This window comes from Lonchura striata, chromosome 5 (assembly GCF_046129695.1).
Source record: "Lonchura striata isolate bLonStr1 chromosome 5, bLonStr1.mat, whole genome shotgun sequence".
Lineage (NCBI taxonomy): Eukaryota > Metazoa > Chordata > Aves > Passeriformes > Estrildidae > Lonchura > Lonchura striata.
In genome coordinates this window covers 56,483,352-56,507,965 of record NC_134607.1, presented here as the reverse complement: position 1 = coordinate 56,507,965, position 24,614 = coordinate 56,483,352, and the positions used below count along the sequence as shown (strand labels likewise).

The 24,614-nt window shown below is 37.0% G+C and overlaps 1 protein-coding gene across 1 annotated transcript in view; it reads left to right on the top strand.

The window, feature by feature from the left end:
• The first annotated feature begins 5,116 nt into the window (after positions 1-5,116).
• The window catches only part of NUP205 (nucleoporin 205), a 46,312-nt gene continuing 26,814 nt past the window's right edge, over positions 5,117-24,614 (top strand). Inside the window, exons 1-16 of the mRNA XM_077783578.1 lie at positions 5,117-5,165; positions 8,157-8,299; positions 9,314-9,485; positions 10,424-10,568; positions 11,417-11,576; positions 12,736-12,964; positions 13,118-13,282; positions 14,023-14,198; positions 16,127-16,243; positions 17,463-17,600; positions 18,627-18,777; positions 19,547-19,752; positions 21,163-21,345; positions 21,990-22,040; positions 22,635-22,844; positions 23,598-23,697. Coding sequence (XP_077639704.1) covers positions 5,138-5,165; positions 8,157-8,299; positions 9,314-9,485; positions 10,424-10,568; positions 11,417-11,576; positions 12,736-12,964; positions 13,118-13,282; positions 14,023-14,198; positions 16,127-16,243; positions 17,463-17,600; positions 18,627-18,777; positions 19,547-19,752; positions 21,163-21,345; positions 21,990-22,040; positions 22,635-22,844; positions 23,598-23,697 — 2,374 coding nt within the window. The 5' untranslated portion in view covers positions 5,117-5,137. The remainder of the gene's footprint in view (positions 5,166-8,156; positions 8,300-9,313; positions 9,486-10,423; positions 10,569-11,416; positions 11,577-12,735; positions 12,965-13,117; positions 13,283-14,022; positions 14,199-16,126; positions 16,244-17,462; positions 17,601-18,626; positions 18,778-19,546; positions 19,753-21,162; positions 21,346-21,989; positions 22,041-22,634; positions 22,845-23,597; positions 23,698-24,614) is intronic.

Here is a 24,614-nt window from a genome sequence, read left to right as displayed (position 1 = left end):
CAGCTGAGTGATGCAAATACAGCAGGAGAAGATTTTAATAGACTTGTGAAAGATGTCCACTGAAATATTTTACATAAGAACCGATTAATACAATTTCTTGTTCCAGAAATTGAATTTGTTCAGTCCATGTCCTTTAAATTCTTGCTCCTGAACATAATTCTTCCTGATTCTCAGCAAACTTACATGAAACAAAAAAATGGCCTGGAGGAGCAAAGCAAATCCTTTCCTATGCTACCTCTTTACACCGGTACTTTCTTATGCTACCTATTTACAATGGTTTTTTTTCAAATAAGTTATCTCAGAGCATCACAACAGGGAAAGTATTTCAGTAACAAAAGTGCACAAACTATATTTTGTGTACAGGATACTTCTTGTCTTCTGCCCAGAGAGGTCCAAAGAAGTGGACAGTGCTGGGAAGATAATTGACAAAATGGTAGCATAATTTGTGAAGCAATTTTACATTGCAGTAGAGATGGCATTGCAAGATACTCTTTTCCTGAGGCTTATTGGTTCCTATATCAATTTCACTCAGTTTGTAAGTATAAAGTAATTATTTATTTCAATTTAGCTTAAACTGACTACCTCTCCCATTTCTTGCATTATACCTAGTTAAAGAAACCCTCTGTTTTGTATTAATAGTGCAGAGATTTTTGTGCAATTTTACACATCTTCAGGGTTGCCCAAGCGAACTCATTATACTCTTGTAGCTTTGCACTTATTTCAACTCACCCATGCTTGGATGGGAACCCAAAAGAATGAAAGAAGTATATAAGTCAGCGGCAGAATATATAGAACATGCTTTAGAAAGTGCTCAGAGTAAACTACAGGATAAAGCCTAAACTTGCAAAATTGGCAACGTAAAAAAACATCAACCGTCCTTAAATCTGATATGTAAATCCCTGAACAGAATGAATATCCATAAGGCAGTTGATGTGCCAAGACTTCTATTTACTATATCAAATATCTTCACTTTGCTTATGCTTTGTTTTTCCAGCATTTCCTTGGTTGTAGGTTTCTGCACCTCTCGTTGACAATTACTAGCAGCTACATCGTTACATTTGTCAGATCACCTTTTGGGCTAATAACTGCCTCATTGCCCTCAGTAGCTGAATGGACAAATAACAGAAAGACTGTTCTTCTTTCCAGAATAGAGAAGAAAGAGAAACAAAACAGATAGCTTTAAGGGCCCCAAAGCAGGAGTTAGGGAAAAAATAACTCACAATACATCACAGAGCTGAGAACACTATTTTGACTTTACCTCTGAAGCCTGAACAAGGATCATACAGACCCAACTGACAAGCAGGATATCATTTATCAAGGCATTAATTTATGGTCAGATGCCAATAGTCACTAATTGTCTTCACCTGCACAGGAAGGGCAGCACTTGCTGTTGTTCGTCTCCTGCTCCCTGACCCCAAGGAAGGTGTTTGTATAACTTTGAGAACTTTTAGTTCATTGTTGCTTTTGACTAGATAAACCACTTACACGAGCTAGTGACAGCCTCACACAGTTTCTTTGATGAGCTTAGGTACCATGGTGACACTAGAAATATCTAGGATGGAAAACAGAGAAATTACAAAAATTATTTTGTTGAGAAATGCTGCAGGGAAATGTCTCAGACCTTTTTCTAAGATTTGATGCCAAGATAACTATCTCCATGTATAAAGCATGCTTTTTGCAGCAAAGACAGGATTATAGCCAGCTAAGAAGTTTCGAGGAAATTTAGCCAGCACATAAGACAATTCAGGGTTTTTTACTCCGTCAACTAACATTAAACAAAAATACGTTATTTTTCCTCTGTTCACATGATGGGGCCAGGCTGAAGATCCATTCCATCAGCATTCCAGGCCTGCTGTGAGATGCTATACCCATTTTTACAGAACAGTAAGCTGAGATGCACAGAGTTAGTATCAGTCAAAACAAGAGCTCCAGGAAGTCGTATGATCTAACCAGAAGCCAGAAATGTTTCTGGCTTTTTGGGAAAGAGGCATATTTCGCAATGCAAGGACTGGTCTATTTATGTAGATGCACTTCTACAAGGCAACTTTTCAGTTTTAGTTGCAATGCTGAAAAGCCTTTCTTCATTTTTCTCCATCATGTGATGGAAATGTGAAAGATGTGATCATAAATGACACTGAAAATTAAAGGTAGGAAATTAAGTAGGGCCTCTGAGGCATTTGAACAATACTCTTTTTTTGGCTAATAATTATTCTTCCTGGTAATAATAACACGTAAATACAGTAAATTATATCATCATCGTTATCTTCATATCTTGATGTATGATTTTACTATGAACCACTAAATAAAGTACTATCAAAATTAAGAATGTTACACCTGTAGCACATCACAAACCACCTACAAGTTACAAAGAGTAGATTCCCACTGTGTGGTTCATTTTAATTACTACTAAGAGTTATTTCCACCTATAGAAATTAGTGTAGATCTCTCACCACAGAAACAGAATTTGCTACCCTACAGGCAATTTGGAACCTCCTTTCCCTGGAATCCAGGGGAATTAATATCCATCCCAGGTATTTAGTGTCAGCCTACCTTTGATACTTCACAGATTTCTGTCTAGTAATTAAGAATTAAAGACATCGGTGCCCCTTCTTGAACCCATCTGTGTTGCAGAACTTGCTGAGAGCTATTGTTAGAGAGAGGAATGAGGTAGTCTTTCCCTATAGTGACTTGTGAAAAATAGACTACCAAACCAGCCAGTGATCCTGGGTAAACAATGGGAACCTAAATTAAAGGACAGCAAATAAAGCAAGAATAACCAAGAATTACTATTCATGGACTTCCCTACTCATTAAAGCATGGATGGATGGATGCAGTTATGCCAATAAAAATATGTGCAGAATGTATGGTATGGTGTATCTAGATGCCTCTCTTACTTCATCCATACTAGGAGCTGAACTGTCACAACTATTTTGCATTAAAATATCACATTGCTGACAGAGAAAGAATATAATAAATGCTGTGCAGCTGGAGCCAAACGTGGTATTTTTTCTTTTGCAGTTCAGCTGCCCAATGACCTACCCCTTGCCATCCACTATTTCAGGCTGTCTTCTTTTTTTTTTTTTTTTTTTTTTCTTGTTGCTATGTGACCCTAGGTCCATTGGCAAGGAGAGGAAAGAATTATTTGGAAATTTAAAATACTAAATATGCAGTGGTTAGAAAGGTTTCTTTTTCCTTCAACAGAGTTCAAAAAAAAGTGGGTGCAATCTGGCTGTATCTGAATGCCAAAAGAAATATGACAGCTCTTAATGCCTGGGAAAGGATTTTTTTTTTTTTAATCAATTATTTATTTCTCTCTCCTCTTTAAAACATCATGTTTCTTAAGGAAACACAGCCTAGGAAATCACACTGTAAGCCAAACTTTTTCAGTAACTTTTGAACCTGTTGCAATTTCTGAGTCAATTCCAACCTAATCTGATCAAAGGCTAGAAGGCTTATAAACTTAGTGAAAATCAGGGAATGCATAAAGGAAAAAGATCAAAATTAGAATCACTGTGGAAGGAAAGACTGAAGCAAAACCTCAAGCTATCCATTGCATTTGCTGTGGCCAGGTGATCAGCACATGCATCTCCAAGTTTATCTGATACCTGCATTTCATAGTCATGGGTCTTGGGTGGCACATGGGCAGCAGAGGAGCAGAACTACAGCTTCACAGGGAATGATACAGGAGAGGATACAGGTACCAAGGCTGCTTTAGTTCAGCGCTAGGGGAATAATCACTTATTTTCTACTTTGGCCTTATGCCTGGCTTTCTTCATTTCCTAGAATGAAATGAACAATTCTCTGTCATTCTCATCATTATAGGTCTAGTCTGTTCATGGCTAAGACTAGGATAAGATAAATCTCAAAGAAATATGGGACCTTTGACTAAACCAACAAATTAGGCCAAATTACTGAGAACACTTTCATCTATTGAACTCTGAAATTCCCCTCTTTTCTAAAATGTTAATTTCTCTCTCCTCTTCCAACTAAGTGAAACAATTTCTCTGTTTTCTGTCTCCTTTTTCTTACAGCTGTCTTGCCAATTCACTCTCACCCCAGGAGCACTACTCTCTCTCTATTACCCCTTCTGCCATCCCATTATAGGGGAGATCTACAGAAGCAAAGATGGTTATTTTGCCAGTTTCCCATGGGTCTAGTTAATTTGACATAGTTTTGCAACCATGAAATACTGGTTTAATAAAGTTCAAGAGGGGAAACTATTGGAACTGAAATTGAGTACTTTTGGAGATTTTTTTTTTATCCTAAAGGTAATACAGGGGGGAATTTCTGTAAGAATGGTGATTACTACTGGGACAAAGAATGGTAAATTCACTTCAGACACACTCTACTTTTAAGATACTGATATTTGTTCCTCAGCTCCAGATACATAAGTGTATAAACACACTTTTTATTTTCTTTTCTTAGTTCCTGGTACTGTTTTCTTTCTTGCAATTTTTTTTTTCTTGCACATACTTTGTAGCTTTCTTTACAGGATAACTCCTATCAGAGCTGGCAGTTTTTTGGTTTTTCCTCCCCTATACAAAATTGTAAACCCTAGTTCGCATTGAAAAGTTATTTATTGTCTGTATTTTTTAAGACTTCAATCAGAAACCAGACAAGCTGGAATCGTCCTGGTGATTTTTTTTTTTTTTTCAGTTAAAAAAATAAAATATTCTAATAAATGTATCTCCTAGTGCAGTGTCTGAATTCAGGTATTTAGCCATATTCAGTGAAAACGGCTTATAGGGCAGTGCTTGAAAGGAAAGACTCACTTGAGCGTGGCATGAAAAGGGAAAGAAGGGCACGGAATCGCTGTGCTATTTACATGAGAGGAGCGACGGCAGGAGTGCAGAATGCCGGCGCTCTCCCTCTCCCGCAGCCGCCGGGCGCGGTGATCCATTCACCTGCATTAACTACAGCTCCCATCAGCCCGGGCGCGCGGCTGCCCCGCCGCCGCCGGAGCCGCTGCTCCTGCCGGAGCCCCGCCGCGGGAGCGGCCGCGCTGTGGCCGTGCCCAGCTGCGCTGTCCCGCGGCGGCCAGCCCGGGCCGGGCCGGGCCGAGCCGAGCCGAGCCGAGCCACGCCCTGCCCGCCCGGGCCTTCCTCGGGCGCCGGCGCCTCCCCGCCCACTGCCGAAGATGGCGGCTCCGTTGGCGGTAAATTCGGGTAAGAACAATCTGAGCGCGGGGCCGCGGCTTCTCCTCCGCCTCTCCCGCGGCCGTCCCGCTTCCCGGCCGCTGCCGGTCCTGCGCCTCTCCTCCGCGCCCGCGGAACGGGGCGGCCGCCCGGGGCAGCGGGGCGCGGCCAAGCGGCGAGGCGAGGCCCGGGCGGGCAGCGGGGCAGCGCTGCGGGGCTCCCGGTGCGGTTTGCGGGGTGCGGGCAGGCGCTGGGAGAGCGGCCTCCCGTGCGGCGGTAGCCGGGCTCGGCCGCGCAGAGCTGCCCGGCGACGGAGCTCCGCGCTCAGAGCTGCCGCCGCGCCTGGCTGGTCCTGGCGGGAAGTCACGGCCGGCAGCCGAGGCCTCCTTGTTTAGAGGGGACTGTGGTAACTCGGTGTGCACGTGGTTGCGCATCACTTCGGCATTAGGCTCATCTCCTAATGCTGTGTGGTTTAACAGGGAAAAGAGGAGTATATCCAGAATTATGCCCTGCTTTCCACGTATAGTGGCATTGAGTAGTTAGAGAAAACAAAGCCCCTATCCCTCTTTAGTCTTCCTTCTGTAAGACTGAACCAGGTCACTTCTTTCAGCTTCTCATTCATCCTGTTCTCTGGCTCACTATTTCAGTGTCTAGCTCTGAGGAGCCAAATATTAGACACAGTATGTGAGTGGAGGACTCCGAGATGCCTAAATAATCACTTACTTGCATCTGCTGGCTACAGCTGTTAACACAGCTTGGAGCCTGTAGGCAGCCTGTGCTGCTGACTGGTCAGCTTCCTGTCTGCCAGGACATTTGGGTATTTGACACTTGGGTAAAGCTGCTCTCTAGAAGTTCCCTTGGTCCCCAGCCTGTGCAGTGATTCTCTGTTGGGTGCAAGATAATGCATTTACTCTTGTTGAGCTTCATTAGGTTAACAGAAGGAGAATGGAGACCCTGTGAAAAACAGTTATCACTGCAATATAGGCCAGAAGGTCTGTAAATAAGGTTTTGTATTTCAATAGTGACAGTTAATATTTATTACTGATTCTAGCTAATAGAATTAAAACATCAATTCCTGTGGCAAGCAAGGAACAAATTTTACAGAGATTTTTTAATCTCACTGAATGGATTGCATCCCTGTAGCCTTACAGAAAAGCAGTAATAAAGCAAAGACTCTTAATGAAAAACTATCGCTTTGTTGAAGTGAAAATCGGAGTAGTTCAAATGAAACTATTTTATGAATTGCACAGCAAGAGAGTCCATAGCCTTATAATTAAAAAACACTAGGGGAAGAAGGAGTTTTTTCCAGGAAATACAAGAGAAATTAAAAGGAGATATGGCACTAGAACTAGTAAGGACTTTGCCTTAGGTTAGAGTGTATTGTTTGTGGGAGCAGATATATAATGGTTGAGTCTATCCCTTGGCAAGGTGTTCAGGCACATAAGCATCAGCTGCTACTGTTGCCAAGAGAAGCAACTCACCTTATCTTTCCTTGCTGCCCCCAATGGAACAGTCTGCCTTTCTAAAACTAGTAATAATAGAGCAGCTTTAGTGGGAAAAAGTCAGCATGGTTGCTGAAGTCCTACCTCTTCCTATTCCAGGTGCCTGCTCCTTTCTCTGCAATAATCCATCTTTGTGCCATTGCAGAGCAAACTGGGTTGTAGATGTGATCCTGGTGAAAATAAACTCCTTTTTGGATTAGATTTTGGTTAACAAAGTTAGATCCTTAATTTATTCTAATTCCCTACGGTACGTGTGTTTAGGCTGGTGCAAAGCAATTACGTGGTAGGGACAAAAGTAAACAAATGGGCCAGGGAAGTAGTTGAACAGCTTTTGGTAGGCACTGTGGTTTGCTGCTGGTGTTTATTTTTATTTGGTAATGTAGTAAGAGTGAAAAGACAATTTCAAGTGGAAATAAATCTGGACTCTGAAGTTGTGTGGGACAGCCAGTTACAGCTGAGCATGAAATTATGCATCCAATAGTAGCTATTTCTAGGCTATTTCTAACTGTACAAGTTAAAACACTGAAGCTCGGTAAAGGCAAATTTATCCTTTTTTTATTGGTTGGCCTGACACAGCCATTCTGGCACTGCTAAATGTGTTCTCTCAGTCATTTGTAAATTCCCATATAGCTACTCAGCATGAATGGCTTCACCATTTAAGTATGGCAGTCTTTGATCTGACACTCTAGAAGTACTTTGAAGCTTAGGAGATTGGCATTTTGATTGTTGGGAGGGATATCAATTTTAGTTGGAGTAATCAAAGGAGTTTGTGCTCTCTCAATGGAGAATGTTTTTCTCTGATTAGTGAGGCAGGATTTCACACACCTTCCATATATGACTAGCTCAGTACACACTGGTTCATCTCTGACAATGTAGGAGCAATGAGGGTGATTTAAATAGCTTGCTTTTGCTTAAACCGCTTTTTGGTTTTCCCAACTTGCTCACTCAAGTAGTAATCTTTGGAAATGGTTGAAACAATTTTTCTTTAGCCATCTGCTGTAATGCAATAGTATTGTATATTTTGATTTGATGGATTGTTTGGCTAACAGTGAAGGTAGTCCTTTTCTGGAGTGTTCTGCAGAAGTGGTAGGGTCACAGTCCTGGAGGGATTTAAATGACATGTAGATGTGGCACTTGGGGACATGGTTTAGTGGAGGACTTGGCAGTGTCAGATTAGGGCTTAAACTCAATACCCTTACAGGCCTTTTCCAACCTAATACCTGTATTTTAAGTATTCTTGTAAGATGACTTTCAGCACCAGAATTTAGGTGTGTACATAATCTTTTTTGGTTCTTTACTTCCCTAAAAGCATTTAAGTTTTATATCAGACCATTGTTGGGTTTTTTGTTTTTGTGCCTTAGGAAAGGAAAATATGCTTTTCTTGATGGGTGTAAGAGTATACTGACGTGCCAAGAGTAACAGTAAGATAAAAAAGAGTTTACTTATTGAAAACAATATAGAAATAATTTGTTTTCTTCCTTTCTGTATTTCAAACACATTGTTTTATTTCTTCTTTTAGCTGCAAGCTTGTGGGGTCCATATAAGGACATATGGCAGACTGTTATGAATGCCATTTGGAAAAGGCAACCTGAAGCTGTTCATCGTCTCGATCAAGTTTTAAAGAAGCACAAATCTGACTTCATTTCTCTCTTCAGAAATCCGGTACTGGACTAATGCTCTCTTTTGGGATGAGCTGGAGAATTGATGATTTACTCAGTCCTTTACTGTTGTCTTACATGCCATTTTAGACCCTATCCATTCTTTTCATGTGACATTTTTACATTACATAACACAGATGTTTTATACCAGTCTTGTTCTGCTGTAAGAATACAAATAGTATTAAGTGGGAAAAAATAATACATACATATTGTATCTTCTACAGGATAATTTTATCTATGATGTTTTTTTTTCTCTCATTATTTGAGTGCTATTTTGAAAGGAATAGTAAAATTATCTGATGATCCATCAGTCATGTATTAACTTTTTTTGTTACTCTTGTGTGTCTGATGTAAAGTGCAAAGCTATTTTGTCTTTGGTTTTGCTCATGTTTCAGTCAGATTAACAAACATGCAAAACGGGTGAACAAATGAATTTAAAAAATACAGAATGTGTCTTGTTCAGAATGCCAGATAATATGAAAAAACTCTTTGTTTTTTGGCTGGTGGATCATAAGGTAGTAACTAGAAATAAGTCTTCTTTCAGTGGTGTAATTTCTCCAATGGTAGATGGCATTTTAAAATTGAAAGGTTGGAAAATTTAACAATCAGCTGTAGAGTTTCATCTGTATATTTTAACATCTGGAAAAAGAATGATGTAGAAAATAGATGTGAGTAACACAACAGTTCTGATCAACAACCCAATGTCTTTCACTGAGTTGATACCAATTCCTGCTGAGGATTGTATCAAAGTTTACTTTCAAACTAGTATTTTGAGTAAACTAAATGTCAGCACTGATTGTATAAGATTATTTTTTTATATTCTCGCAAAGAGACCACTGCTGTCCAAGCATAAAGCATTTTTAGGATGCTGTCTCTTTTTAAAAGCACTGCCTTTGTTTTTATGATAACAACCTAACCTGACAGAACTGTATTTGTGAGGAAGGATAAATGTGTAAAGCTTTATTCAGTATTTGATCTTGCCATTTGGAATAACTTCCGATGCTTTTTTCTCTTGCAGCCAAAAAATGTTCAGCAGCATGAGAAAATTCAGAAAGCAAGCACAGAAGGAGTTGCTATCCAGGGTCAGCAGGGAACTAGGCTTTTGCCAGAGCAGCTCATCAGAGAAGCCTTTATCCTCAGTGACCTCTTCGATATTGGAGAGTTGGCAGCTGTTGAGCTCCTTCTAGCTGGTGAGAAGGGAAAATATTTAAGATCTGGAGAAATACTGCTTAAATAGGGCCTTCTTATTTAAGTGTACCTTTAAGGTAAATACATGATACATTGAAGGCTTTAGCTTCCTAATACAGAATGTTCTTAAAAAGAGATTCTCTCTGTAATGTCATATGGTAGTAGTGTTGTGAACCCTAATGTTTGTATGCTCTGCTATTGCAAAGGGAAGTATATTCTGAGGAGGTTTTATGATTTACTTTCTGTATAATTGAATTTAAACATAATTAAAACATGATAGAGAATTTTTGCATAAAGCAGTATAATAGATACTGATTCTTCAAATTATGTATTAGTTATATATTGTTGTGTGATTCTGTAATCTAATAACTGATAAGTAAGAGAAGTGTTCTGGAGAGTGACACATTCTTTGTGTAGAAGATTGATTTTAGAATCGTTAAGTTAAAATTGTTAGATGTTATTACTAGCTACTGTTCATTAACTTGAAAAATTCATTAAAGAAGTAGATTGCAAGTTTGTCACCTTTGGAAAGCCATCTTCAAGTCAGGCTCACTTTCTGTTTTGAACTTGAATTTTCAGTGTACTTTCAGATAGAAAATTTAATTTTGAATAAAAGATATTACTGTGATAATAATTTTTAATTGATTATTAAGATGGATGCATATCAGTGACAAATACCATTTGTACTAGGATGTTTATGGACTAGCACGTGAAAAAAATTTTGTATGTTTTAATAGTTTAATATTAATTTTACCAGTAGTGCCCACAATATCTGGGATTTCTTTTGAGTGTCTGGAATAAATCAGAGTGATAGTGAATGACCACAGGTACTTTGAATGCGATATTTGTATTTCAATTAGAAATAAAAAGAGTTAGAGCTGTTACTAAGGCGTATATGTTCACCTTTCTCTGGCTATTTCTGTGGATTTTCATTCACTAGGAGAACACCAGCAGCCTCACTTTCCTGGGCTTACAAGAGGTCTAGTGGCTGTTCTGTTGTACTGGGATGGAAAAAGATGCATTGCCAATTCACTGCGAACCCTCATCCAGTCACGCCAAGGCAAGACGTGGACATTGGAACTCAGGTCTGTATCAGGGTGATGAGCTGATCAAAGCTCTTTGTTTTGAGTGCTTTTAGAACTAATTAGACTAAAGGGAATATGTATAGTCTTGAATTTGCTTTTTTCTCATACCTGATGCAGCTGCTTTCCTGTTTGTTTCTTAAGCATAATCATTTTTTTGCACATATTTTTGTTGGATTATAGAGATATCTATTTTACTTTTAGTTCTTTCATGGTACTTCACCTTTTGACAGCATTTTACTTCAGACATTCTCCCAGTCATTGGTGCTCTAACTAGTAGTCATTGCTCAGTATTTGAGAACACTGCTGTGTTCCATCTTTCTGTGTACTGTAAAAGGGAATTGTGGTCCTGCCTTTACTTCAAAGGAATGTACTATCTACTGATGAGCATTATATGCTAGTATTTTTTGCCTTGAAAAAGAAAGCAGTGCACACTGCTTGCTTCTAAGTTGGCTAGAGAAAGATCAAAAAATGTGTTCTACTGTAAAGATAAATTGTGAGTGCAGTATCTGGACAGTTGCATTTAGTAGTAACAAAGCCTGTGAGTTATGTGTATCTTGTATATAATACTTTTTCCTTTTAATAGAAATCTTAACTAGCTGATCCCTGTTGTATTCTTACATTTCACATTCTTGATCCTACAACTAGCTGAAGACCCTGTATCTATTCAGCATAATGTTTTGAGAGGGCGTTACTTACTGATTAGTGATGCACATTTAGTTGCTTTCCATATATAATTTATTTGTATGTTTTTTTGTCATCAAATACATTTTATGGGATTCATTATTTTAGACATGTTTGTGACTGAAAAACTATGATTAATTGTTATATTTATATTCTTTCCCTTATAGTCAGGAGTTAATTTCCATGACAACACGCTTTACAGATGACCTAATGGAACAGGGTTTGACTCAGAAGATTCTTACACTTGTGTCTCAGATTGATTTGAACAATGAATTTGATAAACTCCAGAGAGAGCGAGGATTGGGCAGTGAGAAACATCGAAAAGAGGTAAAATTCACCGAGCAGGGATATTCTTCTGTGCTGCTGAACACATTAGGATAGAGTTAGACTGCAAGGAATCCTTTACCTTTGCAAAGTCTGCTACTGTCAGAGATCACAGGTACTGCTCCACAGCTTGTGCAATATCAGTATGGGATTCACATTGTTTCATGCATTTCTATTTTGCTGTTACTCCCATATGCTAAGGCATGTCTTATTTTTAGTGCAGAATTGTAATAGTAAAAATCTAAGCCTAATAGTTATACCATGTGTAAATTTCTTCTTTAATTCTGAAGTCTGTATTTTAAATTATCAGCATTACCATTATCTGCACTATTGACATAAGAAAAGTAAACTAATTCACAGATTATTAAAACATATTGAAACCAAGATGAGTCAGGTGAATAATTTTCTTAATAATCCAATTGTGTTAATATGGATTTCTAATAAAAAAATGAAAATTGCGTAAAAATACATTGTTATCTTTGTAGTTCTTGGACTTAATTTACACTGTGACTAACTGCAGCATAATTTTGCTAGCAGGAAGATTTTAAACATTATTGTTTTAATTTTTTATCACCTTTCTAATGGGTGATCTGCCTAAAAATCATTCTGTGTAGTAATAAACCAATTTCCTTCCCACTGGATAAAGAACTAGCCTTACACTTCTGCTATAAATCTAGAAACTGGAAAGAGTATCTTTCTCATTTATCTTAAATTGCCCTAATTTACCTTAATTTCACTTTAAGATTAATTTTTTGGGCAAAGGGAAGGCTGACTGTATCTAGGGTAACTGCCAGTGCAGTTGTGTAATTAGAGACAGGGAATGTGCCTTCTGTGTGATACATTTACAGCTATGTTAATTCTGTGTAGATTGGTGTCTCTTGAGCTCAACAGGGATGCTGGTTTGTGTGTCATCATAATTCCAGGTATCTACTCACACCTCCCATGAAATACATAGGAATATAAATGCAATTAACAAGCAGAAGTGTCCTTTTTTTGTTTAGCAAATAAACCCAACATTTTCTGTAGCTGTTGTCTTTAAAGTGATTTTTAGTTTAAGGCAGTCATTATGATTGACTGAGAAGGACAAATTGAACATGTTACCAGAATAGGTATATTCACTGGTTTGTTTTTTTGTTGTTATTTGTTTGTTTGTCTTGTAAAGGTTTCTGATCTCATTAAAGAATGCCGACAGTCTTTGGCTGAAAGTCTCTTTGTCTGGACCTGTCAGTCACCCCTGAGTAAGGATGACACTCTAATCCTCATAAGTTACCTGGAGAAGGTAACAGTGGAAGCCGATGGCTCGTTGGATGGTGTGAACTTGTCTCTTCTCATGGCTCTCCTTTACTGCTTTGATGTCAGCTTTCTGGAGCAAGGGGCAGAGGATCGTGAAGGTAATGCTGGCACCTTTCCCAGAGCTACATTGTACAGATGGATAAATTGTTGTTTAAGCAGTTTTGTTATTGATCAGTAACAAATTGGCAGGATTTTGCATCTATTTGTTCACATTTGTTTACTGAGTATTGGTTTCGTGTTTTTTGTTGAAGACTTGATGCACCGGCTCCCTCTGCTAGCAGAAAGACAGTACATAGCAACGATCCACACTCGGCTTCAGGAGTCTCAGCCCTGGAAATTACCAGGCCTGCAAGCTACTGTTAGATTAGCCTGGGCGCTGACATTGCGGGGCATATCCCAATTTTCTGATGTGACAGGTAAATTACCCTGAAGTTCAGTTGCTGCACATTAGTATTCAGAGCCTGCAAGTCGTGTAAGTCAAAGGATCTATTACCTTTCTAAAATGTTATTTACTTCCTTAAAACTTTTTCTATGTGAATTTGGTTGTAGTGAATTGAATTGCTCTGAAATGTACACAGATGTAGAAGTAATTATTTACTAGACAGTAATAGTGCCTCATTGAAGTGAAAGAGATTTTAATGTACTGGAAAATTCAAGGATTTAATTTTCAGCTGTAGTATCATTTGAAACTGCTTAAATCCAGAATAGATTCTTGTGGTTTTTTTACATCTGTAGATGTTCGACCTCAGTATCTTGAGATGATGGATATATTTGTAATTTTCTTTTTTCCTTTCTGAACCTCACAAACCATCTAGCTTTCTACTACGTTAAAATTGAGTCTACTCCAAATTATTTAATAAAGAAAATGCAAACATTATAATTAATGTTTAATTAAACTTGGTTTGTGATTCTTGGTTGACTGCCTTAGAATTTTTAGGGTAAATGGATATGCACTGTAACATATATTAAAACAGAAAGTTGAGGTCATCATCTGCCATTAATTTATCTTTTTTTCAGTCTAGGTCTCCTGTACAGTAGAAAAAACTGAGCTGATAGAAGCGTGGAAATTTGCATGTCAGCTGTGTATCCTGAAATATATTTGTTTGGTAGTAAATTGTTATTTACTTCTTCCCCTCTTGTGAATTTTGTTGCCTAGCTCTAGCAGAATTCACTGAGGCAGACGAGGCAATGGCAGAGCTAGCGATTGCTGATTATGTTTTCCTGTTCCTGACTGAATCTGTTGTGGCATCTGAAAATTTCTACCAGGAGGAATTTTACATTCGCAAAATCCATAACCTTGTCACGGACTTCCTTGCACTCATGCCAATGAAAGTAAGTTGTTTGTGTGAATACCACTTTTTGAGAAATGTGGGCATCTCTTCTATGTTTCTATTGTTTGGACAAGGTAGCACAGAGATTCAGACATCATGCTCAGCTTGAGCTCCTGCGCTCCAGAAAACTTGTTTGCTTTATAGAAGCCATAATGTTTGGGGTTTGTTTTCCACACTGAAATAGAACGTGGTTTTTAAAACACTTCAGTATGGTGAGATTTGCAAAACTAGCTTTTATGGTGGTAGTGGTGTTTGTTTTACAAGATTAAATTTAAATGAATGCTGACATTCCATTTCAGTTTGGGTTTGTTTTTTTTTTTGGTTTTTCTCCTGCTTTGGCTCAGATTTTCAGTTGGGTGTAGCTAATTCCTGAAGACGAAGAAAGATGTTCATTATAAACAGGATTTTATAATATAGGATACAAGATCAGATATAATACAGGATACAAAAATCAGACCATTGACTTGCATTCTAGTTTGATATAAACCAGTACTAGTTGTTTCACAGGAAATTGTTAGTAGGCAATTGAGGTATAGCCCTACAAGGCAACTTTTTGTCTTAACTGCTGATAGGTAGTGGTTGGTTTATGTCCTCAGCTGTTTCTACTGAATCTCAAATTTTAGGTAAAAAGAAGTGTCTGTTTTGCAGGATCTTTGTTTTGCTTTGTGTCTCTGTGTAACCTTTGTTCAGTTTTACTTAAATCTCTAAGTCAGCATTTTAATTAATTCTTCTGCATAGTTTTTAGCATTTATGGTACTTGCCAGTGATGATTTGGGTAAATATTTTGGTTGCCTGCATTATATTAGTTTAAAACTTGATAATTTGCTTTAGTACCTCAAATAATTCATAATTTAACTTGTCAACAGTTTTTTTCTTGTTCAGTTAGTATAATAATTTAGCTAGTTTGCTTTGACCTTTCCACAGTTATTTCTAGTTCTAAATAATTTTTCATGTTATTTTTAAACTTTTTCCCGATGAGACACAATTATTTTGCTGCTCATTCTGTTTTGCATATTCAAATATATTAGACCATGAACTAGTCTCTATTGACTGTCAACATGTTTTATTTTTTTATATATTGAATTGGTTGCTTACTTCTGTTTCTTGTTCTTCAATGTCTCCTTAATATTTAACAAGACTTTTAATCTCATCTCTGTTTGCTTTCTGTTAACCTCTGTTGGGGTCTCATGTCAAAAGCTTTTTGAATTTAAAATTAAATGTCAGCTGTTTTTTGTTCAGTAATTAGCATTTTCAACACAAAGAAGTTTAGGATGCTGATTAAATGGCTACTTTAAAAAAAAAATTGCTGCCGTACTTCTTGCTCTTCTCTCTTGTTTTTCCTGTGGTATTTATTGACGTGATAATGTTTCTGGCTGAGATAGAGTAACTCCAAAGTTGCCTCAGTTCAGACCTTTTCAAGTCATAAAGTAGCTGCAAGTAGAAGTATTCTTTAATGGTGAAGAAAAATGCAATCCACAGATCTATATACAGGAATCAATATTCTGCATTCATGTTTGCATTTACATTACATGTTTCTTTTCACTCCTTTTGAGTAATGGTCTAGCATTCTTTGAAACTAAGCTGTCTGGCTTTTAAATTAAAGAGTTAAAGGATCTTCCTTTTGAAGCCAAACCAAAGTATCTGGTGCAGTCATTTACAAAAAACTCCCATGATATAAATTAAGGGCTTTTGCTACGCACTGAGGGCTTTGGCAGTAAGCAAGCAATTGACTATAACTTTCAGTGTAAGCTCTTGGGGAGGAGAAAGGATTGAAAAAATCGAAAACTGATTATTCTTGTCATGTTCATGCAAGTGCATTTGCTTTCTTAGTTTTAATAGGCCATGTAGACAATTCCATTATTTCTGTTCTGTTTCATTCTTAGCTAAATATAGACCACTGTTTCTTTTTCCACTTCATAAATCCTGCAGGTGAAACAGCTGAGAAACCGTGCTGATGAAGATGCTCGCATGATCCACATGAGTATTCAGATGGGTAACGATCCACCTATTTCCCTTCGGAGAGATCTGGAGCATTTAATGCTTCTAGTAAGCCCTACTTTCTTGAAAATTACTGTGACAAAATAATTGTTGTGACTTCCGTTTGTCATCTGAAACCCATATCTGAATGATACCATATGGTGCTGGATCTTTTCCTTTGAGGATGTATTTTTTTTTCCTTAAGTATAGACACTTTTCTATAACTTTTCATATAAAGGAATTAATTTACTGCCTTGTTTTTTTGATGTTAGTGTAATGGTTTTTATTATTTTTTAATAAGCAAATACTGCATTGTTTCTTAGGTTTGAAGGTTTCAGAGGTTTTACCCCACTGTTGGCAGTTACTCTGATAAACAATTGAAATGTTTAAATAATTCTCATGCATTAATATATTTGTAATGAGAGTTTTGGAAGACTGTTTTGTATTTGCTGTAGAGTAGGCTCAGTAAGGTAACTCCATCAAGGCTGATGGAATTACAAATTCCCTTATATCAGTAGAGTTTTGACCATAAGTGTACATTTAAAAGAATGACTTTCTGTCATATTTTTAATAAAATAAAGAAAATCAAAATAAAATGGAAATAAAAATACTTATATTTGTTTAAATATTAGCTATTAGGGTCTTAACTGCACTTTCAGAAAAACCCATGTTGAAAAACAGATTTGCATACTGAACTGAGGTGTCTTATATTTTCTGGTAATTTAAAAACTTGTATTACTAGTCTTTTCCAAAAATATTCCTTTAGGTTATAGGACATTAGCAGGAAAATTTGTAGTGAAATGCTTTCTTAAGCATTTCAGATAGCTATAGTAAACTTAAATGAAGAAATAAAAATTAGCTCTAAGAAATTTTTATGTTCAGATAGGAGATAAGGTTTCTAATTACACCAGCTAACTTGTAAAATTAACGTATAAATTAATTTTATACATTATATATAAAGGTAGGCATATGGTTGTTTAAGGAGAAATGACACTGGTTTTTTAGCAATTATTTAATCCATAATAGTTAAGTAGAAAATTATTAAATTCATTTCATGATTCATGATTCATTTCACTGTGCATTTGGAATTTTGCTGGCTGTCACTAGTTCCAACACCGTTATTTAGAAGTTGTGATTTTCAGACAGTTTTAAGAACTGGAGCACCAGCCCTGCGATGCTTTGCCTCTCAGATGTGTTTAGCTAATCTAGAAGCAGTGCTTATGTTTGAAGTAATTGTTCTTTTCTTCCTGGAGTTTATACTATTCTAGCATCTTCGTTTTTCTGACAGATCGCTGAGTTGTATAGGAAAGACCCCTTTAATCTGGAACTTGCCCATGAGTACTGGTGTCCGTCGGAGCCCCTGCAGACATCCACCATCATGGGCTCCTATCTTGGAGTAGCTCACCAGCGACCCCCTCAGCGCCAGGTTATCTGGATTTTCTTGAGTAATTACTAGAAACTTAGAACTAAAGTAACAAAAAACCTTCAAGCAACAAATTTTTTGGTATCCTTATTACAGATAACCTCTAAGAAGACTCTGTTTTTTCAATGACTGATTTGCATGTGTCCTGCTCTGCATGGCATGGTTGTTGTTGCTTGCCCTAAAATGAGCTACTGCCAGCCATTTATGGTTGTCAGTAAACTTAACAAGAGTACTAACAAACCTCTGTGAAATGTTATTTAGGTTTGATTTGTTACAGCTGCTAAATAGATTATGTTAGTTCTCTTGTGTTTTTTGTCTGATGACTTTTTCATGTAACTGAGAAGTTAGATTCCTTAACAATAAAAAAAACAAAACTTCATTAACTGCAGTTGACAGTATTTTGGGGTAAAAAGTCCTAAGAATATTTTAATTATTTAAAGTCCTAAAATTATAGTCCATAAGAGACAGAACTTAAAATTAGAATGAATAAACAACCTAAGCAGATAAAGCTGACATTCCAAAAACTCTTTGGCTATCTGGGGCACTGTCAGCCCTCATTGTTTCTTGAAGGACTGTGAAGTGCTAGGCAAAACCTTGTACAAGACAAATCAGACAAGACCTACCCAGAATACTGTCAACTTAAATTAGGGCCAGGTGCAAGCAAGCCTAATATGACCCTGAGAGGAACCACTGTGTGTGAGTCACTGTTCAGGTATATGACAAGCACACTGAATTCTTTACTTAACTTGCACTGTGAGATGTGCTAATAATATTCCTGTGGAACATTTGGGAGCTGAAGTAAATTTTATCACTAGAAATACAGAATTGCAGAGTATGTTCTGCAGTCACATGAGTTACTTTGTTTAGTTTCTCTTTCAAACATGTCAGACTGAATAGGCCAGTCTACAAAGGAATTGTCTACCCTGCTCTCATTACGTTAGTCTGTTTTCTTTTACTTCTTAATGTTTTCCTATAATACTCAGATTTTTCCTTTTTTTTTTTTTTAACACTGATCTTTATTTGTTCTAGGTTGTCTTGTCAAAGTTTGTTAGGCAAATGGGAGATCTACTTCCTTCCACAATTTACATCCCATACTTGAAAATGCTGCGGGGACTGGCTAGTGGGCCTCAGTGTGCTCATTACTGCTTTAGTTTGCTAAAAGTCAATGGCAGTAGTCATGGTAAGAGAAGTGTCACTTCAGCTCTTTCTCAACTCCTTTTCTTTCAAAAAGTGTGAAGACTCATTTGAGATGAATTGTGGCCTCATACTTTTAACATTTCATTATTAGTACAAAGGTGAAATTGGAAGTCTACTTGAAACTGTAATCTAAAAAGTGACAGATGAGGTAGTTGGATGTCTGAACACTGTAGTGAGCAAGTCACCTAGTGAAATAATGCTTTTTTTTAAAAAAAACACCATGTCTTAACACCATAAGAAATGCAGAATGTCAGTGTTGCTTATTATAAAACAAAAAATAAGTAATGTCTAAAAGTTAGCTGTATTTACAAAATACACAGTGTAACTTTCCTGAGCTAACTTTGTTCAGAAGCACTATGTTCATTTAGAATTTTTTGATACACATAATACAATAGCACTTTCTCAAAGTAAGAGATGCTGGTCAGTCCTGTGTATTGCATTAATTTTGCATTGGTCAAATTATAAAAAATCCCCTACTTTGAAGATACAAATAATGCTGCAAAGATTCCAATTCATAAAACAGAAAAATTATTTATACTAGTTCTTTGTATTAGCACCTTTCTGTCTCAAGAAAACCATAAACAAGAAAAATTCCCCAAACATAAATGATTAATTTTGGATACAATAACTTTCCTTTGAACTTTACTTTTTCCATTCGATAAGAAAGTTTTCCTTTTAGTTTTAGCTACCCTGCTTTTCACCCTGTGGAAGAGTAGAAAGAAAATCTTGTCACCTGTTTGTTGTTTTTCTAGCGGAAAACATCCAAGGAGCAGGTGGCAGTCCTGTCTCCTGGGAGCATTTCTTCCACTCTTTGATGCTTTATCATGAGCACTTAAGGAAAGACTTGCCAAGTGCAGACAGTGTCCAGTACCGTCACCTGCCTCTCCGAGGCATCACACAGAAAGAACAGGATGGATTAATTGCATTTTTGCAGCTGACTACTGTTATAGTCAATTGGGTAAGTAACATTTTATTTGGTTTTCTTTGTTAATACTTTTTTTTTTCCTTGCAAATCATCATCATTCATCTCTGAAATTCTCCTTGACCAAAAAGTATGTAGGGAAAATTTATTTAGCAGTTGTCATTTTATTAGTGAACTCCAAAAGTATGGGAAGCATCAGGAGTAACTGTAATGACCAAAAACTGAAGGTGTAGGTGAAGCAGAAAGAGATGATGCCTTTTCCTTAGTTGTTGGTATTGCTGATTTTTTTGCTTCTTTAACTCTCATGCTGGTAATGGAGATGTCTTTCAGAAGTGAGGTATATTCACAGTAAATCACTATGGAGTAGTAAAGTTCTTTGCCTTTATTTATGAGTTTGAAAAAGCAAAAGTAATAGTTGAATTCTAAAGGAAGTGGTAGAAATTTAGCAAGCAATGTTATCAGCTGTGAAACTTGCCTCCATGGTTATAATTTAAAAATGTCCCCAAACCAAGGGTTTAAAATTATTTGAATTAATTGTCTGGAAGAGAATTCCAGGAGAATAAGATTGCCATGCATAATTTTGTATTGTGACTTGTCTGTGTAATTCTGAATAGTGTAAAATTCTGCTCTTAAATACCCACCAGATTTTGCAGCCCAAAAGTTTTGTGATATAGTGAGATAGCCTTGGTTATGCTGACACAAACATGAGACAGATCAGTGAAACTAAATGTGTTTCTTAAAAATCATCGATGTTGGGTGGTAATGATAATGGGGTGATCCTGTTTGAGTTGTAACATCAGCATTGGATACGCATGGAGAAAAGGGAACTCTTAAGACTAGTATTTCTTGGCATCATCAAATCATAGTCTGCAATGAAGATAAATTTGTTCTAAGGATGAAGGGAATTACTGGTTGATGAGGCTAGAGGCTTGTTCCTGTTCGGTGGTTCATCTCAAGAGTCTCTAGTGTGCTTATGTGAGTGATGATCCTATTCTTAGATTAAAACAAATTGATGCAAGTTATTAGAGAATATCCAAATGAAGTGTGAGTTCATAGAATATTTAGAAATAGGAGTATATAGAATGTTTGTAATAGAAATACTAATGAAAGTCCCTCTACCCATGCCTGAAGTACTAACCTAAGTACTTAAAGACTAATTCCATGAATGTGTGTCTACTAAAAAAAAAGTGGATTGTTACAAGAAGCTTGTACTACCCAAATAATTTTTCTGTGTAGATAGGCACAATTTTAGCACTTAGAAGTCTTTATACTCAGCTTTTTGTTTAATTAAAATGGTTGCCTTTGGAATTGTCTACTATTCTTTTGATATTTTATATACTTTCAAGTACAAAGCAGTCTTTGGTACTGAACCATGAATTAGAGATTGAAAGACATGAAAACCTTCAAAGTAATAATCTGCAGTTCCATTTTCTGTTGACTCTGTAGAGTGAGAATGCTCGCTTGGCTCTTTGTGAGCACCCTCAGTGGACACCAGTAGTGGTCATCCTGGGACTTCTGCAGTGCAGCATTCCTCCTATTTTGAAAGCAGAGCTATTAGAAACCCTTACTGCTTTTGGAAGATCTCCTGAAATAGCTGCTTCACTCTGGCAATCCCTGGAATATACACAGGTATCTTAGGCTTTTCAGTGCTTAAAAACGTAGCATCATAGTTTGTTGAAATTGCCAGTAGTATATTTGAAATAGTATTACATTTCCTCCTAAATTTTCTTTTTGCCATTGTTGAATATAATTTTTTTCATGTACTTAATGCTTTGAAATGATTTTGAAAATGACAGTATTGCCTCAGAGATGCCATTGGCTGTGATTACTTTACATCAATACAGGTTTTCTAACAGTCCTGTTTCAACTGTAATTGCTGCCTTATTTTTAGTTGCTAGTAAGAGATCCTGACAATAATGACATCTCACCACCTTTGCTTCCTACTTTATGATAGTTCTTAAAATATACTATTGTAAGAGATAATGAAGGAAATGTCTTTCCCCTACCCAATATAAGATAAAAATAATGAATGTGAAAACGTGATGCAGATCTTGGAGAGTATAAAGCTAAAATCAAACAAGTGTCAAACATAATCCAGCCTCTCGGACAGAAAAATCTTGTCTTTTTATCCTTTAAAAGGATTTAGAAAACCTCTTCTTAGATCTAAAATGTGATTAGTGTCTTTTTCTTTAACTCCTGATAAAAATGATGGAGATGTACTTTGATTAGTTGAAATGTGTTGGTCTGTATTCATTTCTCTTTCTGTTTTGAAGATATTACAGACTGTGAGAAGTCCAGGCCAGAGACAAGCAATTGGTATTGAGGTAAGAGAGTCTCTGTACTTTGGCAGCCTCTCTGATCATCTGCATTTGGGAAGCATTTGCAGAGGCTGCCTCTCCATGTGTCCATAGGAAACTTTTCTAATAGAGGCTGTTGTTTCACTACTTTGTAATTTGCTTTTGAGCCTGCTTGTAATTTCTGGAGATTTTTATCCATTTTTGCAGTTCAGCTAGTATAAAGCTAGTTCAGCTTCATACTAGTAACAGAACAGCATCTAAACCCTCAAATTCCTCATGACCACTTCTTATCAAGTTGTTCCTCAATTGGACTAATTTTTGTTGCCTCTTTGGTATAGCTCACTTTGCTTCTAACAACAGTGGTAAATAAAAACAAAGTAGGTAGATGTTGAGGCATACCTTCTAGTAGCTCAGAAAGAAAAGAGTATGTATTGCTGAACTGAAATAACAGTACTAATGCTTTGCTGCTTTTGCTCTGTTGTACTGTAGACAGAAATGCTGCTAAGTTGATTCACTGTAAAGTAGTCCACAGATGATGCTATTATATTATTTTTCACATGTTTCTTCCTTCCCCAAAATTTATGATTTGTCTCATCCTCTTTTTCATGTCCTCCTGGGAAGGTTGAATTGAATGAGATTGAGTCCCGATGTGAGGAATATCCTTTAACTCGTGCCTTCTGTCGACTCATCAGCACTCTGGTGGAGAGTTCATTCCCAGCTAACTTGGGAGCAGGTCTCCGCCCTCCAGGCTTTGATCCCTATCTCCAGTTCCTCAGGGATTCTGTGTTTCTCCGATTCCGCACAAGAGCTTATCGGAGAGCTGCTGAAAAAGTAAGTTTTGTTTGAAAATATTTTTTTTTTCCTTAGGATATAGTTGTTGATGTGGCTTAGATCTGTTTGAGAAAGCTTTGCAAAAATAACCTGGAGCACTTGGTAGTGTTTTGATTCTGTAAACAGGTGATATTTCAACTTATGGTTCAGGATACACTTCAAAGAACCCTGTATAAAATATCTTTTAAAAAAGAAGTTTGTATTTCTAAATTTCACTTTGATGTGAAGGAGTCTGCAAGTCTACTACATGGCTAATGATTTCTGAATATGACATGCCCAAATCTAAAAGTCAGATTTGTCTTTTTCTGAATGTTACCTCAGAAAATATTTTTGACTTGCTGAACCAAGGAATTTGGCTTTTGTTCTGGCTGAAATACTTCTGGATGAAGGCAAATGCTAAACTGTATCCTAGAAGCTGGCTATTCTTGATCTATTCTTAGCTGTGTACCTAATAAAAACTATTTATTGCTTATAGTTACAATATCCTAATATGGATATTGTATACTAAGAGCCAAAAAACTGGTAATAAATCTCTTTCAGAGTTCCCTTTTGACTTAAGAAAGAAAGCTTGGGCTTTCAAATGATTTGACATGATGAAGTATAGTGTTGTTGGTGTGACTATGTAATTTTGAAATGCTAGCCATGATTCTGATCCATTACATCACTGCATGGTGTGTTGTGTTCTTTGTCATTGTGGCCTTGCTTCAGTATCAGCCTTAATCTGTGTATGATTTGTTTTCTCCTTATCTGCAGTGGGAAGTAGCTGAGGTTGTTCTGGAAGTGTTTTACAAATTGTTGCGGGACTACGAACCTCAACTTGAAGACTTTGTGGACCAATATGTGGAGTTACAAGGTTAACTTGTTCATTTGTTCACTGACAAACAGAATTGTAGATCGTTTTGCTCTGTTTTCCCTCTGTCTTGGGATCTCTTTAATATTGCAAATAAGCTTGTGGAAAGTTAGCCCAAGACATTAAAATAAGAAGATGTTAAAAAAATTTCCACATAGTGTTGAGATCTGCATTGCTGACTTAGTAGATCTTCATGTACATTATTTTCTACTTCTCTGTCCCTGCTAGGAGGATAACTTCCATCTCTTTAATTTCTGATTTGTTTGAAGAGCAACATTTGATACTTGAATACCAGCTTGGTTTTGGCTTGTTCTTCTTGACTTGTTTGGTCTATAGCTAAATCACCACTATTTGTAGGATTAAGTTAAAGCCATCACTGTATTTGAAATAACCTTTACTATTAATATTATTGATATATGAATTATTGAAAGCAGACAGTAGTGGTGGAATTGTGACCTGGAGTAATGTAATTCTGAGCAACTATTCTTTAAAAGGCTAAAGTAGATTACACACTTGCCTCATTATAGGAAATCAAGGGCTTATTTGGGCTCTAATTTTTTTTTTCTTGAAACAAAGTTTCTTACAATGAATTCCATTGTGATGCCTGTGGATTTTCTTGTAGCAATGCTGTGAGAGCCATTTCTTAATTGAAAACAACTTTAGAGTTGGAAAGCCTCTGTGCCTCATACTTTGACGAAGAGTACTTGGCAGCATAACTAGCTCAAAAAATTTGTTACCTTCTTCCTGATCTCAGCTAATCATTCAACTTGTATGGTTATTTGTGGGCTCCACAATACGCTGGAGAAATGGGTTAATCTAGTTTTGGGTAGATGCATTTTTTTGGACAGATTCAATGTGTGGCTCCACACACAATGGCATGTCTTTTCTCTTGGTGTGTGGTGGCATGGCACACACAGAAT